Source organism: Myotis lucifugus, unplaced genomic scaffold (genome assembly GCF_000147115.1).
Source record: "Myotis lucifugus unplaced genomic scaffold, Myoluc2.0 scaffold_184, whole genome shotgun sequence".
Lineage (NCBI taxonomy): Eukaryota > Metazoa > Chordata > Mammalia > Chiroptera > Vespertilionidae > Myotis > Myotis lucifugus.
The window spans coordinates 674,285-698,638 of NW_005871232.1; the positions used below are offsets into that span (position 1 = coordinate 674,285).

General features: G+C 35.8%; 1 protein-coding gene across 20 annotated transcripts in view; it reads right to left on the reverse strand.

Annotated features, from left to right (window-relative positions):
* KIF20B (kinesin family member 20B) overlaps positions 1-24,354 on the reverse strand; it is a 62,153-nt gene that overhangs the window by 37,545 nt on the left and 254 nt on the right. For 6 of the 20 annotated variants that reach the window (XM_023760483.1, XM_023760482.1, XM_014462525.2 and 3 more), the window contains exons 2-18: positions 22,868-22,917; positions 22,324-22,499; positions 15,362-15,448; positions 15,153-15,269; positions 14,288-14,426; positions 13,546-13,730; positions 11,386-11,422; positions 10,714-10,941; positions 9,196-9,307; positions 8,279-8,350; positions 7,525-7,671; positions 6,498-6,660; positions 5,659-5,946; positions 3,434-3,573; positions 3,008-3,146; positions 1,673-1,901; positions 100-152 (exon numbers count right to left, since the gene is read on the reverse strand). In XM_023760483.1, coding sequence (XP_023616251.1) covers positions 100-152; positions 1,673-1,901; positions 3,008-3,146; positions 3,434-3,573; positions 5,659-5,946; positions 6,498-6,660; positions 7,525-7,671; positions 8,279-8,350; positions 9,196-9,307; positions 10,714-10,941; positions 11,386-11,422; positions 13,546-13,730; positions 14,288-14,426; positions 15,153-15,269; positions 15,362-15,448; positions 22,324-22,470 — 2,283 coding nt within the window. In that variant the 5' untranslated portion in view covers positions 22,471-22,499; positions 22,868-22,917. Of the gene's footprint in view, positions 1-99; positions 153-1,672; positions 1,902-3,007; positions 3,147-3,433; positions 3,574-5,658; positions 5,947-6,497; positions 6,661-7,524; positions 7,672-8,278; positions 8,351-9,195; positions 9,308-10,713; positions 10,942-11,385; positions 11,423-13,545; positions 13,731-14,287; positions 14,427-15,152; positions 15,270-15,361; positions 15,449-22,323; positions 22,500-22,867; positions 22,918-23,745; positions 23,799-24,354 lie in introns of those variants that run through there. The other 14 variants (XM_014462529.2, XM_014462528.2, XM_023760485.1 and 11 more) reach the window with 12 other exon arrangements.

A 24,354-nucleotide genomic window follows, 5' to 3' on the forward strand; every position in this document is an offset into this window, starting at 1 on the left:
TATTTTATGTTTAAAATAAATGTACCTTGTTATAATTCATGTCCCTTCAATTACTTATCAAGTTTCTTATCAAGATAAAAATAAAGCTTAAGGTATTACCTCATTAGATTTCTCAAGCTCTTGAACCAATGAATTCAAGTTAATTTCTGATTCTGTAAAAAATAAAATTATTGAACAAACAATTAAGCACCTAAAAAAAATTATCACTGAATAATCACAAAACAGAAGCTGCTACAGTAGACACTTCAACTAGTGTTATATTTAGAAAAAAGGATTTTGAAAGCACCAGAAGCACAGCATTCAGCTATTAATTCTATCACCAGAGGATAATGTTTCTGAAAAAGCTACTTTAAACACTCAGAATAAAAAAGAATGACATATGCTAAATAGTAAAAAATTTCTGGCATAACTTCAGAGAAGACAAGAAGCTAGTTCCTTTCTGGACTGCTTTATAATGTAGAAGCACAACTTACCTGCTATTTCCATTCTTTCATTTTTTTTTTAAATGTTTTTATTGATTTCAGAGAGAGGAAGGAAAAGGGAGAGACAGAAACATATATGAGAGAGAAACCTGGATCAGCTGCTTCAAGCCCAAAACCCAGGCATATGCCCTGACCAGGAATCAAACCCACAACCTCATGGTTCATGGGACAGCACTCAACCAACTGAACCACACTGGCTGGGCTTACCTGCTATTTTCTACAATCTTGTTTCGGGGAAAGAGCAGAGTATTTCATCTAACTAATGCTCTTAAAACCCAGATATGATCATCAGAACTAGAATGAAGCATCACATAGACTTCTTAAGACCATTCAGAGGAGTCACTCTATCCCAAACTTGCAAGCCAAGAGTAGAATCTACTACTGTATGAGTTCATTAAGAATACAGAAGAGTTGCCCTGGCTCGTTTTGCTCAGTGGATAGAGCGTCAGCCTGTGGACAGAAAGGTCCCAGGTTCGATTCCGGTCAGCCCAGGGTTTTAGGCTCAGTCCCCAATGTGGGGCATGTAGGAGGCAGCTGATCAATGATTCTCTCTCATCATTGATGTTTCTATCACTCTCTCCCTCTCCGTTCCTCTCTGAAATCAATAAAAAAATAAAAATACAAAGAATTCATAAAGAATAAAGAACAAATTTACAACTTTACAACTTGCCATGAGATTTCTTAATTTGCTGATGAAGCTAATACTTAGTTCTTTTATTTTAAGAAGTCTATTTTCTAATATTAGTCTAAAAGCAAATAAAAGCAAAAATAAATTTAATAGTAAATTATTATAAAGCCATAAAAAAGTTAAAATATTAACTATGACCCCAAATCACATAATTTTCTGGTCACAATGGTAAATAAGTTGCCTAAATCTCTTATACTGTCCCGGCTGGGTGGCTTGGTTGGTTGGAACGTCATCCACACACCAAAAAGGCTGTGGGTTCAGTTTCTGGTCCAGGCAATACCTAGACTTCAAGTTCGATCCTGGTTGGGGCGCATATGGAAGGCAACTGATCAATGTTTCTCTCTCACATTGATGTTTTTGTTTCTCTCTCTTTCTCTTCTTCTCTCTCTAAAATCAATAAACATGTCATCCAGTAAGGATTTAAAAACAAAAAAATCTGTTATATTAACCAGTTGTCTTTTTATGCATTTATCCAAATTAAGAGTAAAATACATCTACTTACCATTTTCTCTCTTTTTTAACTCTTCCTGGGTTTTGATTAATTCTTCTTTAGTTTTAGCTAATTCAGCTTTAACTTGATTATACTTTATTTCTAAACAAGCAATAGCTTCCTGGGGGTCAGCAAGAGATGTAATATATAAGTGAGCTATTTCAGCCTGTTTCTTAATATCAGTGACATCATCTTGAAGAGAATCAATAATATCTTCAATTCCTAAGTAAGTATGTGCTTCCTAAAAATAGCAAAAACCACATGCCTATGTTAACAGTGGCTTTCACTCTTACAGTGAGATACCATCTGATTTATTAGACAGTTTAAAAAATATAACAAAAGAATTAACAACTTGAAATTTTTTTAAATAAATTATATCAAGTATCTCCAATTATGAAAAAGTTGTATTCTATTATTCATTTTCTGTCTTATGGAATATGAGACACAGATCCCCATTCAAACAATGTTGCAAACTGTGGTAAGTCATTACAGAACAATTATGATTATCTAGGTCAGGTGTACTTTCAGTTACACAATGAGTCTTAAAGGTTTTGTGGGACAACTGAGAACACAAAGCTCCATTTTCCCAGCTTAGACCAAGACCCAAACCATGTCAGGGAGACATAATGCTGCTTTGACAGCAAAAGCCTGGACATCATGAACACAAGCCCCCAGATTGAGTAATTAAATAAAACAAGTCCTAGCTGGGTGGCTCAGTTGGAACATCGTCCCGTACACCAAAAGATGGTGGGTTCAATTTCAGCTCAGGTGCATGAGGCAGCCGATCAATGTTTCTCTCTCAGATCGATGTTTTTCTCTCTCTCCTCCTTCCTGTCTCTAAAATCATCAATAAAAAATAAAATAACAACAACAACAAAAACCCCAAATGGATGTGATCAATTTCAGCTTCAGTGGAAACAGCAGAAAAGAATAATGTTTTCTTCAAATAGTAGGGAATGGTTGTCTGGCTAGCAAGAGCAATCCTTTTTATACATAAATGTTTTTGTTTTAATCAGAGCAGTAAGTAAATGAACCATTAGGCTCTGTATAACTTTAAAATTCTTTCAGTTTAAGACAAATCTGAGGGGTACCCCATAATCAGACAAAAAGGAACCTACCTACCTATAAGCAACACCAAAATGAGATATAACAGATATACAAATTTTTCAACTCCAACAGCTATAGTTAAACGATGTGTCCTTATATTTCTAACAAAGAATATTTCATTTTAAAAAGCTATACAGTAAGTTTTTAATTCTAAACTATACTAATGTTTCACATCACTGATGTGGTACACTAAATCCTGGTACCAAAATCCTCAATACTTTAATATTTCAGTTAACATACTTTGGCTTCAACTTTCATGGCACAATCTTGATTTATTGGTTCTTCTTGAGTGTGAGTTTTACCAACCAAATCCTTGAAGATAGCCAAACGACATTCGGCATTTTCTTCTGATATCTCTCGTTCCTGAAGGAGTGTTTCCCTGCATAACACAAATGAATTCCATTGAAAAACCAAAAAGCCCTACTTTGTGTTTTTGTTTTAAATTTCTAATATTAAAGACATTATAAATTAAAAGCAGATTTAAGTAATTATTCATGTGTAATTCAGAATCATCATGGAGTTTAGTAACAGCTATTTTTCAAAACTATAAAGGTGAGAATTCAGAAGCCACCTAATATAAAATTAGTAAAAAAAAAATAAAAATAAAAAATTAAACAAGTGAATAAAATTCTCAATTTTTACCAGGACATGGAAGAAATAACTTACTTAAAGTCAGCTTCCCGTTGAGCCAAATATTGAGTAAACTCCTGTGTAACTTCTTCACGAATTCTAAATTCCAATGTTAATTTTTCTTTCTTTTCATTTATTAGCTTTGTTTTCAAGTCTTCTATTAAGTCCAACAGTTTCTAAAACATATAAATATTAAAATTCTAATAAAATATATCCCAAGAGAAATATTGTCCAAGTGTTTAAAATAAAACTCTTTTCATGTAGTCAATTATGATTATGCATCCTTTTAGCAGTAATCATATTCACACTGGAAATTATTTCTTTGCAGATTCAGTACTTGAAAAATCAAGTGGGATGCTTCAAATATTAGGAACGTGCCTGGGTTGCGGGCTCAATCCCCAATAGAGGGCATGCAGGAGGAGGCCAATCAATGATTCTCATCATTGATGTTTCTATCTCTTCTCTCCTTTCTCTCTCTGAAAATAATAATAATAATAACAATAATAATAAATTACTACAAACTAAAATAAGACTATTAATGGCTTCTTTTATCACAGGGAAATACTACATTACAGAAACTCAAGACAAGTGAGGTCCAATCACATAGTGACCAGAAAAACTGGAACCAGTAGCATCTGCAGTCTTCATTCTCAATTCCAAAATAGATGCAAGGATGACTTTCAAGGACACTGAAGTAAATTATTAAAACGAGTATTTAACACATTATATTGTCCATCTACTTGGACTTCTACAGCCCAAAAAAGTACTATGATGTGAGATGTGTTAACACCATTAAAGCACACCCATGAACACAGGTTACTGTATTTGGACAAAGGCTATTAAACCTAAACCTTATTTACCATAAATATAAGAGAATCAAGTAATTCAGGTTTTTGAATAGAATAATTGATACTAGGTAGACATTTTGAGCATCTGTACTTAAGACTACAAAGTAGAAGTTGGAAGGAGTACGCTAAAATCATTGCGTAAAAAGATACTGGGGAATAAGATATGCACACGGTCTCAAAGTGTGCATGTCACAGATGACATGCTTCTACAATGAAGAGATCTGAAACACGGTACCTTAACCAAGTGAGCAAAACTTAGTATCACGCCCTAGGTCAGTGATGGTGAACCTTTTGAGCTCGGCGTGTCAGCATTTTGAAAAACCCTAACTTAACTCTGGTGCCGTGTCACATATAGAAATTTTTTGATATTTGCAACCATAGTAAAACAAAGACTTATATTTTTTATTTATTTTATATATTTAAATGCCATTTAACAAAGAAAAATCAACCAAAAAAATGAGTTCGTATGTCACTTCTGACACGCGTGTCATAGGTTCACCATCACTGCCCTAGGTGGTTTGGTTAAGTGGCTAGTGTCGGCCTGCTGACTGAAGGGTCCCAGGTTCGATTCTGGTCAAGGACACATGCCGGGGATGTGGGTTCGATCCCGAATAGGGGACGTGCAGTAGGCAGCTGATCAATGATTCTCCCTCATCATTGATGTTTCTCTCTCTTTCTCCCTCTCCCTTCCTCTCTGAAATCAAATAAAATGTACTAAAAAAATTAGCATCACCAAGAATGAGGAAATCAAACATCACATGTCTCCTGATGCGATGCAATGGAAATTTCACAACTGCACCTATATAATAGATTTGCCCAAAGTATCAAACCGGATCATGAGGAAATAATCAGACAAATCCAGATTGGGGGTATTCTAAATTGAGCTCAACTTTTTAAAAATATCTATGCTATATTATATTTGAATAATTAAAAATACAAAGTAGCTATAAAAGACATATGGGAACCGCTGGAGAAATCTCAATGTGGACAATATAATAGATTGATTATACTATTATAGCAGTATTAAATTGCTTAGGTATGAAAATGGTCTCGCATCATAAGAAAAATATCCATGTTCTTAAGAAATATATGCTGAAGTACATATAAGGTATCATTATGTCTGAATCTTGCTTTCAAATGCTACAGAGAAAAAAATGTGCATTCAAATACTCTTAGAAAAAGAATTAAAGTAAATATAGTAAAATGTTAACAAATGGCAAATCCAGGTGAAGTGTAAATGGATAGTCATTGTACTAGTCTTCTTGTAGTTTTGATATTTTTCAAAATATAAAGTTGAGATACAAAAATTTAGTGTGCTACTGGAAAAAATTAGGAGTGAGCCTTAAGTATTATTGACTCTAACTTCAGAGTAATAATAAGCCAAGCTTAGAAGTTTAAGTTCTTAATACATACTCTCTTCTCCTCATGGCTAATGGAAGCCTTGTCTTCCTCTAACGTTTTATCTAGCTCTTCATCAGTAAGTTCAGTCTCCACATTTTTGTTTCCTTCAGCTACTTCTAGATCCTCAACCAAATCTTCATCTTCCACCAGATCTTCCAGACTACTTTCCCAAGAAATCGTAGATCTTTTTACATTTAATATTTTATTATCTGAATTATTGTCTGATGGCATATCTTGAGAAGATTTGAGAGGTCCAAGTGATTTCTCTTGAGAGGAATTTAAAGTGTCTGGAACACAAACCTGTTAAAATATCCAATGTGACATTTAAAACAGAAAAGGCAAGAACCGACCACTAAAAAATAATTTTATAAATATTAAGTAAAATGACAACTAGAGTGTTTAAAATAAGACCTACACAAACAAATATTCAAGAAGGAATTAGCATCCTTAAATGAACATTCTGATAACAAAAAAGCTAATTATACATGTACACTATAAGTAAATTTACTAGGTTGTTAGTACTATTTCTAGCAGGAAGCTACCCAATTAGTCACTAAATGAAACAGAATGGAAAAGCCGACAATTCATTCCAAGAACAGTGCTCATATTTTGTAAAAGGTGCCTATGATTAAGTTAACACTTACTATTGAGGTCATTTTAATCCTAGCAGGAGTTACTTTTTTATTTTCACCCACATCCTCGTACTTGGTCAAACATTTACATTTTTAATTTTCAATTATTGCTTAGGTTTACAGTTATAAGTGCAAAATAATTACCTAGCCTAAGAAAAAAAATCATTAATATTCTAATAAAAGGTTTAATAGATTCTATAGAAGTATGAATATATTTACTTTTTGTGCAATGGCTGAGAACTTCAACACATTGAGTGTTTCATCATAGGCAAAACAACACTGGCTGATGTTGACAATCATACATATTTTCCCTTTACCATGAAAAAAACTTTGAAAATAGTGGGTCAGTTTACTTTCCCGAAAAGGCACATGCTGCTGAAACCTACGGAAAAAATTCAAATAATTTTAAGTTAAAGCAAATCCCATTAAATCAGGATGCTGATAAATTTTACAGAGAAATAGATAACCTAACTATAATGGACTTAATTCTAGGCTAGTGATTAGTTTTATGTGTAACATTTTCTGTTTATGTTGTTTTCTTTAAATTAGTATTAATAATAATACTACTCATAAAAACAACCCATTAGGGTAAAATGTTAAAATACAAAACAAAAAACCACACAAAACTGCATTGTGTTCTTTAATATAGAGCAATTATAAATATATGCCATGAAACACCTTGATTAGATCAAAATAATGATGCTGATTTAGAAGTTACTCAGCCTAAAAGATTAATTAATACAGAAACCTATCACATCTAGAATAATACAATGCACTAGTAAGAATAAAATGATTTTAGAGAAGCGTACTGTGCAAAATGTCTATTGATACATATTTAGTATGAAAAAAATTGTGGTTACTTGAGGAGTCACTGCATGAATTGATGCTTTTTTATTTCTATAATTTTTTTAGCCCAAGATCTTCAAGTATTTTATTTTTTATATTAGAGAGGAGGAGAGAAATGATGTGAGAGAGAAACATTGGCCAGCCATCTCCCGCACACACCTCAACCAGCTATCGAACCCACAATCTGGGCATATGCCGGGACAGCGATCCGACCCACCACCCTTTAGTGCACAGGACAATGCTCCCACCAATGGAGCCACACAGGCCAGGGCAATCTCTGAGTATTTTAATCATAATCTATATGTAGTCATACAGGTTAACAACAACTTTCTAAAACTACTGAAGTTGAAAGTTTAAATATAACACTTAATATGCTAATAACACTTTCAGCAACACTTACTTTGACTTTTCACTGTTCTTCAAAACATTAATACATTTTCCCAGAGTCAATAAAGACGTGTTGATGTTCCCAGTCTCTCTCAACCTTTCACCTTCATTCTGGGTCTTCATACTTCGTTCTGAACCAGCAAGATCACATAAAGACAATCTGAATAAACACAAACAAAACAAACTTTAAAAGTTCTTCAAAACAATTAAAAATAATTACAGCCCTAGCTGATTTGGCTCAGTGGATAGAGTGTCAGCCTTTGGACTGAAGGGTTCCAAGTTCGATTCTGGTGAAGGGCACATGCTGGGGTTGCGGGCTTGATCCTTAGTGGGGCCATGCAGAAGGCAGCCAATCAATGATTCTCATCATTGATGTTTCTACCTCTTTCTCCCTCTCCCTTCCTCCATGAAATCAATAAAAAAATACCTTAAATATATATTTAAATATATATATATGTATATACATCTATAGCATAAAAGGCCTGTGGTAGTGACGCCATAACAACCAAATAACCGGTCACCAGGAGGTGCTGGAGCACCTCTCAGGCCCTCCCCGCTACCACCTCCCCTCCTCCCCCTGGGGCACCGGCAGCATCAGTGGAGGATCAGGGTGTGCCAGCAGCATCCGCAGAGCGTGCAGGCGAGGCAGGCGGTGGACATGGCCCTGATAGCAGGCTAGGCCTAGGGGACCCTACACGCGCACTATTTAATCGTGCGCTGGGCCTCTAGTATATATATAATTACAATTTCAAAAATGCTCAACTTACTCACTGACTCGCAATACACGAGGCGTTTCAGAATCTTCAATCTGCAATATTCTAATAGTGAATATGCTGTGACTAAAAGAAATATACAAAGATCAAGTGTTATATTCCATTTTAATTTCTGCTTTCTGAATTGAGAAACAAGCATCTTAATCAACATCTACTTATACCCCAATACTAGCCATACCTTTAGCATTGCATTTCCCAACTAGCTTGCAGGTATTTTAATTCAGTGTTCCACTGCCACTTATATGCCACTTATATACCTGTGTGTCTAAAACCAAATATCTTACCTTCCATTTAGCTCCAAATCCCTTGAACCTGCTCCTCTTAACATTCCAACTTCTACTAATGTAAATCATTTATAATAAAGTCTCAATTTGCTTACAAAGATCATATTATTAGTTAAAGTAGTATTATGTACAGCTAATCTTCTTTAAGTATATACCTAAAGCAAAGCATATATTTGGCCAAAATAAGGGCTTATCTAAGGGGTCAAGGCTCTTTTACACTTAAGAAAAGACATGTTTTAAATGTCATTACTTAAAGTATTTCCTTTTGTCTCTCACCCTCCAATTCCTTCAAACAAAATATCATATTTTTAATGCCTTGAGATTCTCTCTTAACAGTATGTTTGTGTTCATGGGTTAACTGGAAAAGACACAAAGTCCTCCATTATACGCAGCTCTTCACATATTAAGCTTAATCATATAAAGAAAGAGTAAAAATATAGTAAATGCTTTGTCAAAATAAGAAATAGTCCTGATAATCTTATGTGTTTAGCACTCTTTACAGTTTTTATGCCTATGAACTCATTTAACATATCAGAAAACCTACTGCCCACTTAAACTTAAGTTAGTTGCATTTACATTAGCATAACCTGGGTGCCTCAGGCTTACACCATAGGATTTACTCCTTACCTCCTACTAGAAGCATTGTTCATTTTTGTGAAGGCAACACTCTGGTGCTTTATTCCTAGTTTTAAAAGTCTATATGCTTCTTTGGAATCAGAGACTTGAATCCATTGTAGATCTTTAAAAAATAAATAGGACACATATCTATATCTATATATGTAAAAGCCTAATATGCAAATTGTCCCCCTGGGAGTTCAACTGGGAGACCGATTGCTCGCTATGACATATGCTGACCACCAGGGGGCGGCGTGGAATGAAGGAAGGCCCCAGCCAGCAGCCAGCAGCCAGCAGCCAGCAGCTGGAAGGCCCCAATCGGCCCTGATCGCCGGCCAGGCCTAGGGACCCTACCCATGTATGAATTTCGTGCACTGGGCCTCTAGTCAATTAAAAAACCCAGTATTTGTTGTACAATGTAATCTCATTGAGGATTTGTAATCTCTTTTCCCAAAGGCATATAATGAAATCTTTCTTTTAATAACATGCCCTAGGTGGAGTCAACTCAGCTATTCCATATTCCATTAGAAAAGAGGTATATAAAGAAAGGACATTTAAATAACTTTCCAGTATTTAAGTTATACAGACATGCAAAGTAAATCTTATTTTACAAAGTCACCCAAAGGGAAAATTAAAATCGAGTAAGAGCCAGGCCAGCCTGGCTCAGTGGTTGAGCGTTGACCTAGAAATCAGGAGGTCACAGTTTGATTCCCAGTCAGGGCACATGCCCCAGTTGCTAGCTCGATCCCCAGTGCAGGGCATGCAGGAGGCAGTCGATCAATGATTCTCTCTCATCGTGTATTTCTATCTCTCTCTCCCTTCTCCCTTCCTCTCTGAAATCAATAAAAATATATATAAAAAATAAAAAGTAAAAAATAAATAAATAAAATGGGTAAGATTCCTTAGAATTAGACATCCAGGGAAAAGAAAAAAGAAAAACAAAACACAGTACATATTAAACCTACAAGACTACCTAGCTGTGTTAGAACTCATTAATGAATCATAAAATCAAATTTATTTATATTCATAAATAGCATTTTATAAAAATGGAAGTAGGATATAGAAAACATCAAAGTGCATTCCTTGTAGTAAGGGTAAGTATAATAAAACTTCTGAGTTGTAAATATATTGTATACATATATTATTAATATGTATGCATCTCCTACTGTGAGTAGTGGTTTAAAAGGTTGGAAAGATATCACTGTAGAAGAACAAAAACATTTCCGAATCCCCAAAGTTTGGACACTACTACAAAGCAACAGAATAATGTGAATATCAATAGCTTTTCCCATTTTTCAAAATTCAATCAATGATACTCAAATAAACACAATACTTACTAAAATAAACCCCTTTGTATTCAGGTTTAATTAGCATACTAAAACATATTTGCAGAGCATAAACTTCCCTTATTATCTTGATGTTAATAATTGGTAATAAATTTTTCAATTTCCAGTTTGCTTTCATATAGGTAATAACAAACCCTAAAAAGCTACTTCAGAACAATAAAATAATAAGTACCCATTAGTATACCTTTTATAAAAGAATAGCCCTTTACATCTTGGGAAAGGCGTAGCATCTTTCTCTTCTGAAACTTGGATGACACAGGAACAAACAAGTCATAAATATACTCATTATAAATCTCAAAGAAAGAAACCCACAGAGAAAATTTTATGTTATTATCCATATTGAAGCTAGCTTGTTCACAATCTTTCATAGATTCTTCAAACTCAGGAATATTCAAAGAGTTTGTTAAACTTCCTACAAAAAATAAAAAAGAATAATCACAAAATTAAGCAATTGACTGAAAAATGAGACAACAGAAGAGATCAAGAATCCTACACTTCAAAAACTAAGTACCTTAAATCTTTTGACCAGCAATGTTAAATAAGTTTTGGATCAAAGCAGATGTAACTAATATTTGTATTAACCAAAGTTTGGATTCCCCTTTTCTTTTTGAAAATATACCAATGTCTAAACTGAAAGTAAATGTAAAGGACATTTAAATTCAACATGAAAGTCACAACCAGTGAAATGGGTATCTGTGATATTAAATCCAAATAAACTTTATAGTAAATGACATTTCATATAGCTATGTACCATTTTCCAAGTATTATTATGTCACTGAAGAATTAAATAACAAGCTTTTCAAAAATTAAAAGCTTTGTAATATAATCATTTTAAAGGTGACAAAAGAAACCTTACCATAAAGAGTATCATAACTGTCATTTTGCATAACAACCTAAAAAAGAAAGATATTTTTAGAAGTTAAAAAACATTTTAGCTAAGATTAAATAACCAATATATTAATTACCTATCCAAATAAGTCAACAACCAAACACCTTTCATCTACTCAATGACCTCTGTCTATTAATATTTTTTATTGATTTGAGAGAAAGAGAAATTTATGTATTCATTGGTTGCTTCTTGTATGTACCTTAACCAGAGATCACACCCGAAACCTTGGCATATCAGGACAACACTCCAACCGCCTATTAACTTTTTTCCTAGTTTTTTCGGTTTTTTAAAATATATTTTTATTGACTTCAGAGAAGGGAGAGGGAGAGAGATAGAAACATCAATGATGAGAGAGAATCACTGATCAGCTGCCTCCTGCACGCCCCACACTGAGGATTGAGCCCACAACCCATGTGCCCTGACCAGGAATTGAACCGTGACCTCCTGGTTCAAAGGTCAACACTCAACCACTGAGCCATGATGGCCAGGTACTTTTTTTCTAGTTAAATAATACATTCTCACAAAAGAAATCTGGGAAACTATATACGAGTATTAAAAAAGACATCATCATATATAATCCCTGCCACTCAGAGGCAATTATTCTTAATATTTCAATATATTCCCATCTATTCTTTTCTCCATACTTATTACATTGTGTTTTTTATCTCTATAATTACATTTATTTGTAAACATTTGGTGGCCACATAACTGAATGTTTTATGACTTAATTATTCTATTATTGAACATTTAGACTACTTACAAAGCTTTGTCATTAAAAGTAACAAGACATCTTAATTTTTTTCCTTCTTTATGCTAATCATTTCCTTAGGTATATACCTAAGTCTTAATTGGTAGAAGTAATAAAAAAAATTTAAGTTCTCACTCTTAACAGTATTGCCAAATTGCTTTCTAGAAACACACTTTATAATCAGTATATGAAAATAACTCATTTTCTAACATTTTTAATTTTATAGGCAAAATCCTATTTTGTTTTAAATAGAAATAACTTAGGAAAATTTTTTTCACTATGAATGACTAATTTTCTCTATTATCTATGAAATTTTCTAACCATCTTCATGATTTCTGTTAATATACTATTTAACTTTCACAGACCATCATCATGAACTCTGAACTCCACTAATCAACAACTTTTTACTACCTTGACACCCTGATTTCTAAATATCTTAAAAAAGAAAATCCCCACCATATTTTGATAATATTTATACAAGCTGTCAGCAATTTTTAATAATCGTAATAAGATAAATTTCTGAAAACATAAAATTCAGAAGGCAGAGGTGAAATAGACAAAAAATAAAAGAGATCAAAACAATAACCTAATAGGTAAGAGATACATGAATTAAGATAGTAAGAGACTTAAAATGTATTAAATGAGCAAGTTATAGAAAGTATGTATAGTAAAATCTCATTTTTGTTTACACAAGACTATATCCTCCTACCTGTAAAGATATATGCAACCATATATATGACTTTTTGTGTGTATATATATAAATATATATATATATATATATATATATATATATATATAGGCAAAGTAAGTTTAACATTGTAATACAAATAAAAAATAAAATAATTAATACAAGAATAAACTCTGTTTCGCATACTCCCAACAGTAAACCTACTTTTGCCCATCCCTGTATAGAAAGCTGTTTATAGATTTTTGTAATAGAGAGAAAAAGATCATAAAGGATACTTTCCAATCTGTTAATGGTAGTTTTTTTCTTCAAAAATGAAATTACAAGAAATTTTCACTTTTTTTCATATTCCTTTTAGATTTTGTGTGTGTATATATATATATATATATATACACATATATATATTACTTTTACAAATAAAACATTTTTTAAATCATTGCATAGTAAGTACAATGTGTTTCTACAACAACCAAGAAAGATTTCAGAACCATTTACATTTGTTTTGTTTAAACATTTCTGCTGTATGTACAAAATAGAAAAAGAAGAGATGTCTTCAAACAAGCTTTTAGTACTTTTCTCAAAAAGACAAGACAACTACCACCACCATAAATATTCCAATATAGGCTGAAACAAACTAAAGGGCTTATAATAGGTCATGGTTTTGATATATTTACATACTAAAATACTTCCATACCTCTTTCACTTGCCGAAGCAATGCACTTTTACTAGCAATTTCTTTTTTCTCTTGGTCTGGTGATAACCGTAAATATTCTCTGGATCTATGTGGTTTAAGGTTCATTTTTGTATATAGTCTTCCCTGAAGACTATCAAATAATACACTCAAAGCTCGAGGCAGAATGCCAGTATTTTCTTCTGTGCCTGTGAAAAGAATTTTTGTTTTATACTCCCTCAGAGTTAAGAAAGCATGAACGTCCCTGGACTACCAATGCTCCTTTTATACCACCATAGACAAAAGTAAACAGCTAAGACAAATGTGAGAGAAGGTGAAGAATTACTCAGTTTATCACTTTGGTTCACTGTATAATAGACATTTTATCAATTACTATTTTGATGCAAAACCTGAACACATTCAGATTATGCCATAGATTTGCAATCACCCATAATCACAAAGTATAACAGTAAAATGAAACAAAGTCGTTCCCTGGTTATCCATGCTCAATTCACTATGTCACATCAATCGTTTTTTCTGTATTTTTATCATCTAATTCTCTATCATATGGGTAAAGTAGTTTCATAAATGACTTAACTCAATGTGAATTAAAAGCCATTAGCAGTACACATTCAATTATTCATTACTATTAAAAATGGAGCAAATGTACTAGGTAATGGAAACATAATTACATGCAAGTATTATATGAGTGGATATTAGTACTTCATTTTTTCTAACAACAAAAAAAAGCAACAAAGCAATTTACCTTGAAATGTATATGTTTTTCCTGAATTAGTTAGCCCATAAGTAAAAATCAGCCGACTTTGTCCTTTCAAAAAGTCTTTTACTGGCTCCATAATGCAACCCTGGAAGAATTCCTTCTGTGTAGTTTCTGGACCAAAAACCTAAATAAGCATTTTTAAAAACAAATCTTTTTAGAAAATTCAAGTTAATATTCACAATGAGTTCTACTCTACCTCCGTGTATATGAAAATCCTGAAGAGGAGAAATAGAACCCCCCAAAAAAGAGAGAGATAAATGTTTAAATTTATTTCTTTTTGTAAATTAATCTCTCATGTTTAAAAATGTTAAATCATTTTATGATTCATCCTTAAAATAGGTGCCATATCCCTAACTCTCACAAGTAAACTTGATAGTTTACCTACTCTGATGAAGTTTTTAAGATAGAATTCTGACCCAACCGAACAAGTTTTCATCTGAATTTGGGGGGGGGGGGGGGGGGGATTTTTTTTAAGAAAAATTTATTATAAGAACTAAACTGTGATTTATTCACATATAAATTTACAGACCTGGAATTTGAGTCCTACCCTTGAGAAAAAAATACTAGTGCCTAAGATCTAAGTTCCATAAACAAGATAAATATAGCTAATTATATACAAATATGTAGCAATTTAACCTAAGACAAGTATCTTTGCCTTCAGCCCTTGCCGGTTTGGCTCAGTGGATAGAGCATCAGCCTGCAGACTGAAGGGTCCCGGGTTTGATTCCCAGGCAGCCAATTCATGATTCTCTCTCATCATTGATGTTTCTATCTCTCTCTCCCTCTGAAATCAATAAAAATATTTTTAAAAAAGAAAAAGAAAAATCTTCAGATTCATATGAGTATTTACCTTAGAAAAACTGAATTTCTGTGCCACCTGCCCAGAGCTTTTCTCACTTAACCGAGCAAGGATACTTTGAGGATCTTTCAGCAGAACAGTCTGTGAGTCCAGCATATACACACAGCCCTAGAACAAACAAATAAAAATAATCCCACAATAAAAACAATAATAAAAACAATTATATTTTGCCCATTTTGAAGATATAATGCAACACAAACCTCAGACTCATGTTCTTTTTCTGACTGTGTGAATGGTCTTATTCGAAGACAAACCTGAAGATAATCTTTGGATTCCAAACTGTTTGCCTATAAATGAAGAACAAAATAATTGTATTTAAAAAATACAAAACGTGACTCTTCAGAGATTATCCTTCTTTCAAGTGGCTGTTATATAACAATCAATCTGAGATTATACAAAATCTCTAAGCAGACAATGATTCTCATTTTTGACCATTTTATATATACAAAAACCAAATCTTAAAAAAAAAATACTGCAAAACTTCCTCTACCTTCTATATTTACGCTTGAAGTTTACAATAAGCCATTTTTTCCATAAAATCCTAACCTTTCTTACTAATAACAGAGTTTAAAGCACTAAAACACAGAACTCTAGAATAAATCACAAATAACCAGAATCCCCTATCAAACCAAATGCTCAATTCCATCATGAATTTAGAATATTTCTGCTATATAGCATCCTCTCTACTGTTTCCTTCAGGGAAGAAATGAGCCTACCTCATTTTTAAAATGCAATTATTATGTCCATACAAAGGTTTGTACACAAAAGTACACAGGAGCTTTGTTCATAACAGCCAAACAACGTAAACAGCAAGTGAATGGATAAACAAATTGTGGAATATCCATACCATGGACACTTTCTTTTACACACAATATGCATGAAACTCAAAATAATTATGCTAAGAGAATGAAACCAGAACCCAACCAAAAAATAAAAGAGCACATAACTTTGATTCCATTTATATAAAATTCTAGAAAGCACAAACTAATATGTAGACCAGTGGTTCTCAACCTTCCTAATGCCTCGACCCTTTAATACAGTTCCTCATGTTGTGGTGACCCCCAACCATAAAATTATTTTCGTTGCTACTTCATAACTGTAATTTTGCTACTGTTATGAATCGTAATGTAAATATCTGATATGCAGGATGTATTTTCATTGTTACAAATTGAACATAATTAAAGCATAGTGATTAATCACAAAAACAATATTAATTATTTATGTGTTTTCCGATGGTCTTAGGCGACCCCTGTGAAAGGGTCATTCGACCCCCAAGGGGTCGTGACCCACAGGTTGAGAATCGCTGATGTAGACAGAACACTAATCAGTAGTAACTTGGATGTGTGGTATGAGGAAGGAATTTGAAGGAAGTGCAAGAAAACTTTTAGGGGTAATAGAAATATTCACTACTTGATTGTAGTGATGGTCTTATGAATATATGCATATGTAAAAAATGCCCTAGATCAGCGGTTCTCAACCTGTGGGTCGCGACCCCTTTGGCGGTCGAACGACCCTTTCACAGGGGTCGCCTAAGACCATACTGCATATCAGATATTTACATTACGATTCATAACAGTAGCAACATTACAGTTATGAAGTAGCAACGAAAATAATTTTATGGTTGGGTCACAACATGAGGAACTGTATTTAAAGGGCCAGAAGGTTGAGAACCACTGCCCTAGATGGTTTTTCTCAATGGTTAGAGCCTCAGCCTGTGGACTAAAAGGTCCCTGGTTCAATTCTGGTCAGAGGCACATGCCCTGGTTGCAGGCTCCATCACCAGTGGGGGTCATGAGGGAGGCAGCAGATCAGTGATTCTCTCTCATCATTGATGTTTCTATTTCTCTCTCCCTCTCCCTTTCTCTCTGAAATCAATAAAACACACACACACACACACACACACACACACACACACACACACTTGCACTGGGTTGCTCAGTGGTTAGAGCCTCGGCTTATAGACCATAGGGTTGTGGGTTCAATTCCTGGTCAAGGGCACATACCTCAGTTGCAGGTTCAATCCCAACATAACCAGTTGATGTTTTTCTCTCTCTCTCCCCTATCTCTCTCTCTCTCCCTCTCCCTCAATCCACTCCCTTCCACTCTCTAAAAATCAATGGAAAAAAATATCCTCACTCCTCAGGTAAGGATTTAAAAAAAAAGAATTATTATAAAACTACAAAAATAGATAGTGAAGTATAGCTGTAAGGATAGACAAATAGGTCAATTGAAGAGAATAATCCAAAAATAGATCCACACATAGTCATTTGATTGTCAATAAAGGCACTTAAAACAATTAACAGGAAAAAATAATGCTGAAATAATTAAATAAATGGAAGTTAAAATAAATAAATAATCCAGCCTGAACCTCTATATCAACTATACACAAAAACTAGTTCAAGCCCTAGCTGGTTTGGCTCAGTGGATAGAGTGTAGGCCTGAAAACTGAAGGGTCCTGGATTCAATTCCAGGCAAGGGCCTAGAACCCGGTTGCAGGCTTGATCACCATCCCTGGTTGGGGCACATGCAGGAGGCAACCAATTTATGTGTCTCTCTCACATCAATGTTTCTCTTTCTCTCTCTCTCTGTCTCTCTCTCTTTCTCTTTCTCTGTCTCTCCATCCTCCTTTCCACTCTCTAAATATCAATGGAAAGGTGTCCTCAGGTGAGGATTAACAAAAAAATCAAAAATAAAATAAAAAGTGCTATCATAAAAAAAAACTAGATAGATAACAAAATATAACAATTAAAACAAAATTTAGAGAGAATCGAAGATGGCGGCATAGGTAAACACCGGAGACTGCCGCCGTAAACAACCACTTCAAAAATATAACTAAAAGACGGAACGGACATCAACCAGAACCACAGGAAGGCTAGCTGAGGAGAGACTCTTCAACTAGAAGGAAAAACAACAGCATTCCCAGGCTCAGAGGAGGTGCAGTGTGGAAAATTTAAAGGTACGGTGGTGCGGTGGTGCGCGCGCAAAGCGGGCTGGTGGCTGAGGGCGCGGTTGTCGTTTTCAATCAGGAGGGAGTCCCAGACTCTGGGCAACAGATCCGGGCGAGTCTCTAGGGACCCAGACTCAAACGGGAGAAGCGGGACTGTCTGGCTACGGCCCCTCCGAGGTTTGCAGCGGTTGCTGGGACAGAGAGGCAGAGCCCCTGGGGACGGACTGAGAGCGGCCATAACTGCTCCCTCCCCCCACCCTGTGGATCCCGCCCCGCCCAAGCCCTGCGCAGAGCCATTTGCCGATCGCCTCAGGCAAAGGCTGGATTAGCGCCTCCCCAGAAGACAGACGTTTTCCACACAGCTGATTCCTACAGCCAGTCGGCCTGGTGGTCAAATCCCTCTAGTGTTAACTACAACAATTAAGGCTTGGCTAGAACAAGACTGCACACAAAGACCACAAGGGGGTGCACCAAGAAAGCATAAAAGATGCGGAGACAAAAAAACATGACAGAAATGGAGGATATGGAGCTAAGAATCGCAATTTTGAGGGCTTGCTATAAATTTGAGCAGAGCCTCACGAAAACTAATGAGACCCTCGATGCTACGATAAAGAAATTAGAAAGTAAGCATACACGGACTGAAATAAAGAATATTATACCCATTAGCAGACCAGAGGAGCACAAGAATCAAACCAAAGATTCGACAAAAAACACCCAACTGGAAAAGCAAAATGAAAAAAGAATCCGAAAGTGTGAAGATAGTGTAAGGAGCCTCTGGGACAGCTTCAAGCGGTCTAATATCAGAATTATTGGGGTGCCAGAAGATGAGAGACAGCAAGATATTGAAAACCTATTTCAAGAAATAATGGCAGAAAACTTCCCCCACCTGGTGAAAGAAATGGACTTACAGGTCCAAGAAGCGCAGAGAACCCCAAACAAAAGGAATCCAAAGAGGACCACACCAAGACACATCATCATTAAAATGCCAAGAGCAAAAGACAAAGAGAAAATCTTAAAAGCAGCAAGAGAAAGAGACTCAATTACCTACAAGGGAATACCCATACGACTGTCAGCTGATTTCTCAACAGAAACTTTGCAGGCCAGAAGGGAATGGCAAGAAATATTCAAAGTGCTGAATACCAAGAACCTACAACCAAGATTACTTTATCCAGCAAAGCTATCATTCAGAATTGAAGGTCAGATAAAGAGCTTCACAGATAAGGAAAAGTTAAAGGAGTTCATCACCACCAAACCAGTATTATATGAAATGCTGAAAGGTATCCTTTAAGAAGAGGAAGAAGAAGAAAAAGGTAAAGATACAAATTATGAACAACAAATATGCATCTATCAACAAATGAATCTAAGAATCAAGTGAATAAATAACCTGATGTACAGAATGAACTGGTGATTATAATAGAATCAGGGACATAGAAAGGGAATGGACTGACTACTCTTGAGGGGAAAAGGGGTGTGGGAGATGCGGGAAGAGACTGGACAAAAATCATGCACCTATGGATGAACACAGTGGGTGGGGAGTGAGGGCGGAGGGTGGGGTGGGAGCTGGAAGAAGGGGAGTTATGGGGGGAAAAAAGAGGAACAAATGTACAAATGTAATAATCTGAACAATAAAGATTTGAACAATAAAAAAAAATAAAATAAAATAAAATAAAATAAAAAAAATTTAGAACCATTATTAGATGAAAATAAACCTCTGCTAATGAAGACACCATTAATCTGACAAAGGATATGTATACACAATATATATATAAAATTCTCTCAGATATAAGACAAACAACCTAATTTTTAAATGTGGAAATGACTTGAAGAAACATTTTGCAAAAGAAGGTACAGAGATGACCAACAAATACTTGAAAAGTGCTCATTAGGGAAATGCAAAATAGAACCATAATAAAGTACTATTACACACTCACAAAATTACCAAGCGTTGCCCTGCTGGTGCAGCTCAGTGGTTGAGCATCGACCTATGAACCAGGAGTTCACAGTTCGATTCCTGATCGGGGCACATGCCCAGGTTGCAGGCTCCATCTCCAGTAGGGGACTTGCAGGAGGCAGCCAATCAATGGTTCTCATTATTGATGTTTATATCTCTCTCCCTCTCTGAAATCAATAAAAATGTATTTTTTTTTTAAATTACCAAGCGATGGCAAAGAAGTTGGAGAAGCTGAAACCTGTACTGCTGCTACTGGTAGAGCCACTTTGGAAAACAATTTAGCACTTTCTTATGAAGTTAAATATGTACTTATATTCCTAAGTATTTAACCAAAAGAAAAGAAAGCATAAGTTCACAGAAAGGCTTCCACATGAATGTTCACAACAGCATTATTTGTAAGGGCCCCAACTGGAAACCATCCAAAGTGCATCGAATTGTAAATGGAAAGATATGTGGCATATCTGCACAATGGACTACTACTTAGCAATAAAAACTAACAAGCTACTGATACATGATGCATAATGAGTCCCAAACACACCATGCTAAGTGAGGGGTCAGCAAATTTTTTTCTGTAATGAGCCAGATAGTTAATATTTTAGGCTCTACAGGCCCTATTATGATGGCCACAACTACTCGACTCTGCTACTATAGTGCAAAACAGACCTAGAAAATAAATAAATAAATGAGTATGGCTATTTATTTATAGACAGTGAAGTTTAAATTTCACATAATTTTCACATCAGAAAACATTCTTTTTGTGATTTTTCTTCAACCATTTAAAAGTGTAAAAACCATCCTTAGCTTGTGAGTACTACAAATACAGGCAATACACACACAAGAAAAGGCCATTATTTATTGACCCTTGTGTTAAGTAAAAGGCCACACAAAAGACTACATAATGTATGACTTCATTATAAACCAAGAAACACATGTCCCTTCTTACCTTTTCTCCTTTCTTTCTTTATGATTAAACTAGAGGCACGGTGCACAAAATTCAGGCAGGGGGGGGGGGTCAGCCTGGCCTGCGCCCTCTCCAAGTCCGGGAGCCCTCAGGGGATGTTGGGCCTAAGCTGGCAGTCAGACATCCTTCTGGCTGAGCGGGGCTCCCCCTGTGGGAGCTCACTGACCACCAGGGGGCAACTCCTGCATTGAGCGTCTGCCCCTTGGTGGTCAGTGTGAGTCATAGCGACCAGTCATTCTGTCCTTCGGTCGATTTGCACATTAGCCTTTTATTATATAGGATGAGTCAAAGTGAAAGAACCTGACATATGATAGTATTAAATAAGCATTGTTCATTTATCTATGTTCCTATATGCCCCTTTCCCTTCCATCATTCTTGATAGTCTATACCCATACCACCCAGAACGGGTTAGTACATCTCTCTAAAGCATCAAAATTAACAGTCTGAAAGGTAACAAATAGAATATAAATGGACTGACTCAAAAAGTCTATAAAGACACAAACCAAACATTACAGTGGTAGTAAGTAGGACTTTTATTTTTTAAACACTACTGAATTATTTTAACTTTTAAAAACCTGTAATTTTTTTTTAAAGTAAGGCCTGCAATTCCTAGGGGCATAGTGGACCTATTACTAAAAAAAGTAACTGTTTTATATTTAAGGCATTGTGAAAAAATTACTGAGATAAGAAGTGTGAGGGCTGAAAAAAATAATTTTCTTCCCAGCTAGCTGGGCTAAAAATCAAATTAACAGAGACAGACTGACAGGTGAAACTGTCCAAAGCCTATTATACGTATATACATTTGAAGGTCCATAATAATATGAAAACCCCAAAGAGGCACTGGGCAATTCAAGCTTATATGCCATCATGGAAAAAGAAGAAAGGGGTGGGGGGCGGGGATTTTGAAGGGGAATCAAGCAAACAAATACCTGCCAAGTAACCCAGAAACATGGAAGGGTCTAGCTTGGATCTTTCCTATCCACCATACTTAATTCAAATTAGGCTAAGGTGAAAATCCTTAAGGTAAACTGGCTAAGATTCCCCTCCTGAAGCAGGCTTTCCATCCAAATTACCTTAGGCAAGAAAGGGGGAGGTTCAAGATTCTTTCTGAGTCATTGTTTTTTAATAACCAACTTAAAATCAATATTCCAAAAGGCTCATCTTAAGATGGCAAAACTTTGGTCCTCGTTAGAAGGTTGCCCTAAACCACAACGTCTGCTCTAGTCGTACCTGTTTGCAAGTTTGTGTGCACCACATATATTTCCACTCAATTATGATAACATAATATTTTTCTTGTACTTACCTCAGTGCTTGAAGCAACTAAGGAAAATTCACGAGAGAGATCCAGCTTAATGCTTTCAACATTTATTTCCGAAGGCCTTGCAATTGGGTCAGCACTAAAAACATAAGATGGTCTAGGCACCCCATCCTTATTTACATTAGATTCCATTTTGCAAGAATAACAACTTCTTTAGGCATCTGTAATAAAGCACCATTTAAGACTATGGAGTTTAAAAAGTCTGAGTCCAGCCCATACTTCCCCCATATAACTACATTTCCAGAGAAGGAAAACATTAAACTGCTTCATCTATAACAGGGGTGGGGATCGTCCAGCCTGCAGGCCATATAAGGCCCCTGAAATCATTTGGTCTGGCTCTGCCAAGGTACTAGGGGTGAGTTAATTAAGTGTTTGACCAAATATAGCAGGCTTATTTTTAAGCTGATAATTTTGGATGGCCCTCCAATGATATTGTAAATATCCAAATGGCCTTTGGCAGAAAAAGGTTTCCCACCCCTGCTCTATAACATGAAGACCCATGGAAAAGACAAAAGACCAAATTACTTACAGATTCTGAATCAAATACAACAGCCTTCAACTATTATTCATATGATCCACCTATGGATAAATTCATCCAAGGAGATTTCATTAGTAAAGGTCAGACAATATAAAACATTTCTATTTCTGCCTAAAATCCTCTCAGAAATCAAAGAGTAAGGGTGGCGTAAATTAGAACCTTGAGTTATTTTAGTTATTTAGTGTCTTCTAAAGAACGTTACTTACAGACTTTGTAACGTTTTGGCATTTAGGCGTTCAACTTAGTTACCTGGACAATTCGTTTCAACTGAATTCTTCCAAATAATGTAAACGAAAATGGAAATAAAGTATGTGGACATATTCAAAAGAGTACCGGACACATCAGTCAATGCATCATTCCATGTGTCAGTAAACTATTACAACTAAATGAAACATCAAGTCACTAAACTTATAAATCAGGGATAACCTTAACTGAAAAAAATATTATCATTCAAGCATTTACCGAGAATCTACTGGGTGCAAGAGTAAAAAGAGAGCTCCCTGCTGTTCTTTTGACAACATTATGAAATATCCAGGTCAGGGACTCCCAAACTATGGTTCCGGCTCAGGAAAACAGTCCTGGGCACCCAGAGGTGATATATCAATGAATCAAATATGGTCCCTGTCCACTGATCCATATAGCAGGCCAGGCACGTTAGTGCAAAAACCCAATGAGGTGCCAGCCTCAAAACTTCTACCCATCCATCTTCTTTTTACATAGCTCCATACGCTTATTTCTAGCCATGAGAGCCTAACTGCTTTGCGCATCCCATGTGCCCTGACCCGGAATCGAACTGCGACCTCCGGCTCACAGGTCGACGCTCAACCACACCACCGGGGCGCTGCCTTGTTTTATAAACAAAAACAAACCTGAATGTGATCACCTGAAGCAAGGACAACTTCAGGCCAGGAACTCCGTTAACTAGTCCTTCGGCAAGGAATATTAGAGAATTATGACAGGCAGGAATCTCGGGGGCAGGAGGTGGAATGTGATGGGGGAAACCGAAACTTTCTAACCTGGCGGATGACAGGCAGCAATCACTGCAACTCGCCGCACACACCCCCTTCCGCTCGGCACCGCAAAGCCCGAAAGGACAAGCCCCAGGCACCCACAATGGCCTGAAAACAAGTGCAGAGGGGACCGCGACAGGGCCCCCCCACCTCCCGGCAAAGAGGGCACGTCCCATGCCACGCAAAGTGCTCACCTCGCTGATCCAGGAAAAAGGGTTTGGCAATAGAGGCCCACGCCTCGACAACAGCGGCGACAATGAAAATATTAATGCCTGCAAACACTTGGTGCCTACTGTATACCGGCCCTGTTTCTAACAACTTCACCTATGTCACTTTACCTTCACAAGAACCTGAAGAGTGGGTACTGTTATTATTACCCCCACTTAACAATAAGGAGACAGAAGCCCAGAAAGATTAAATACGTTCCCCTGCGTCATTCAGCTAACAAGAGGGGGGGAAGAAATTTAA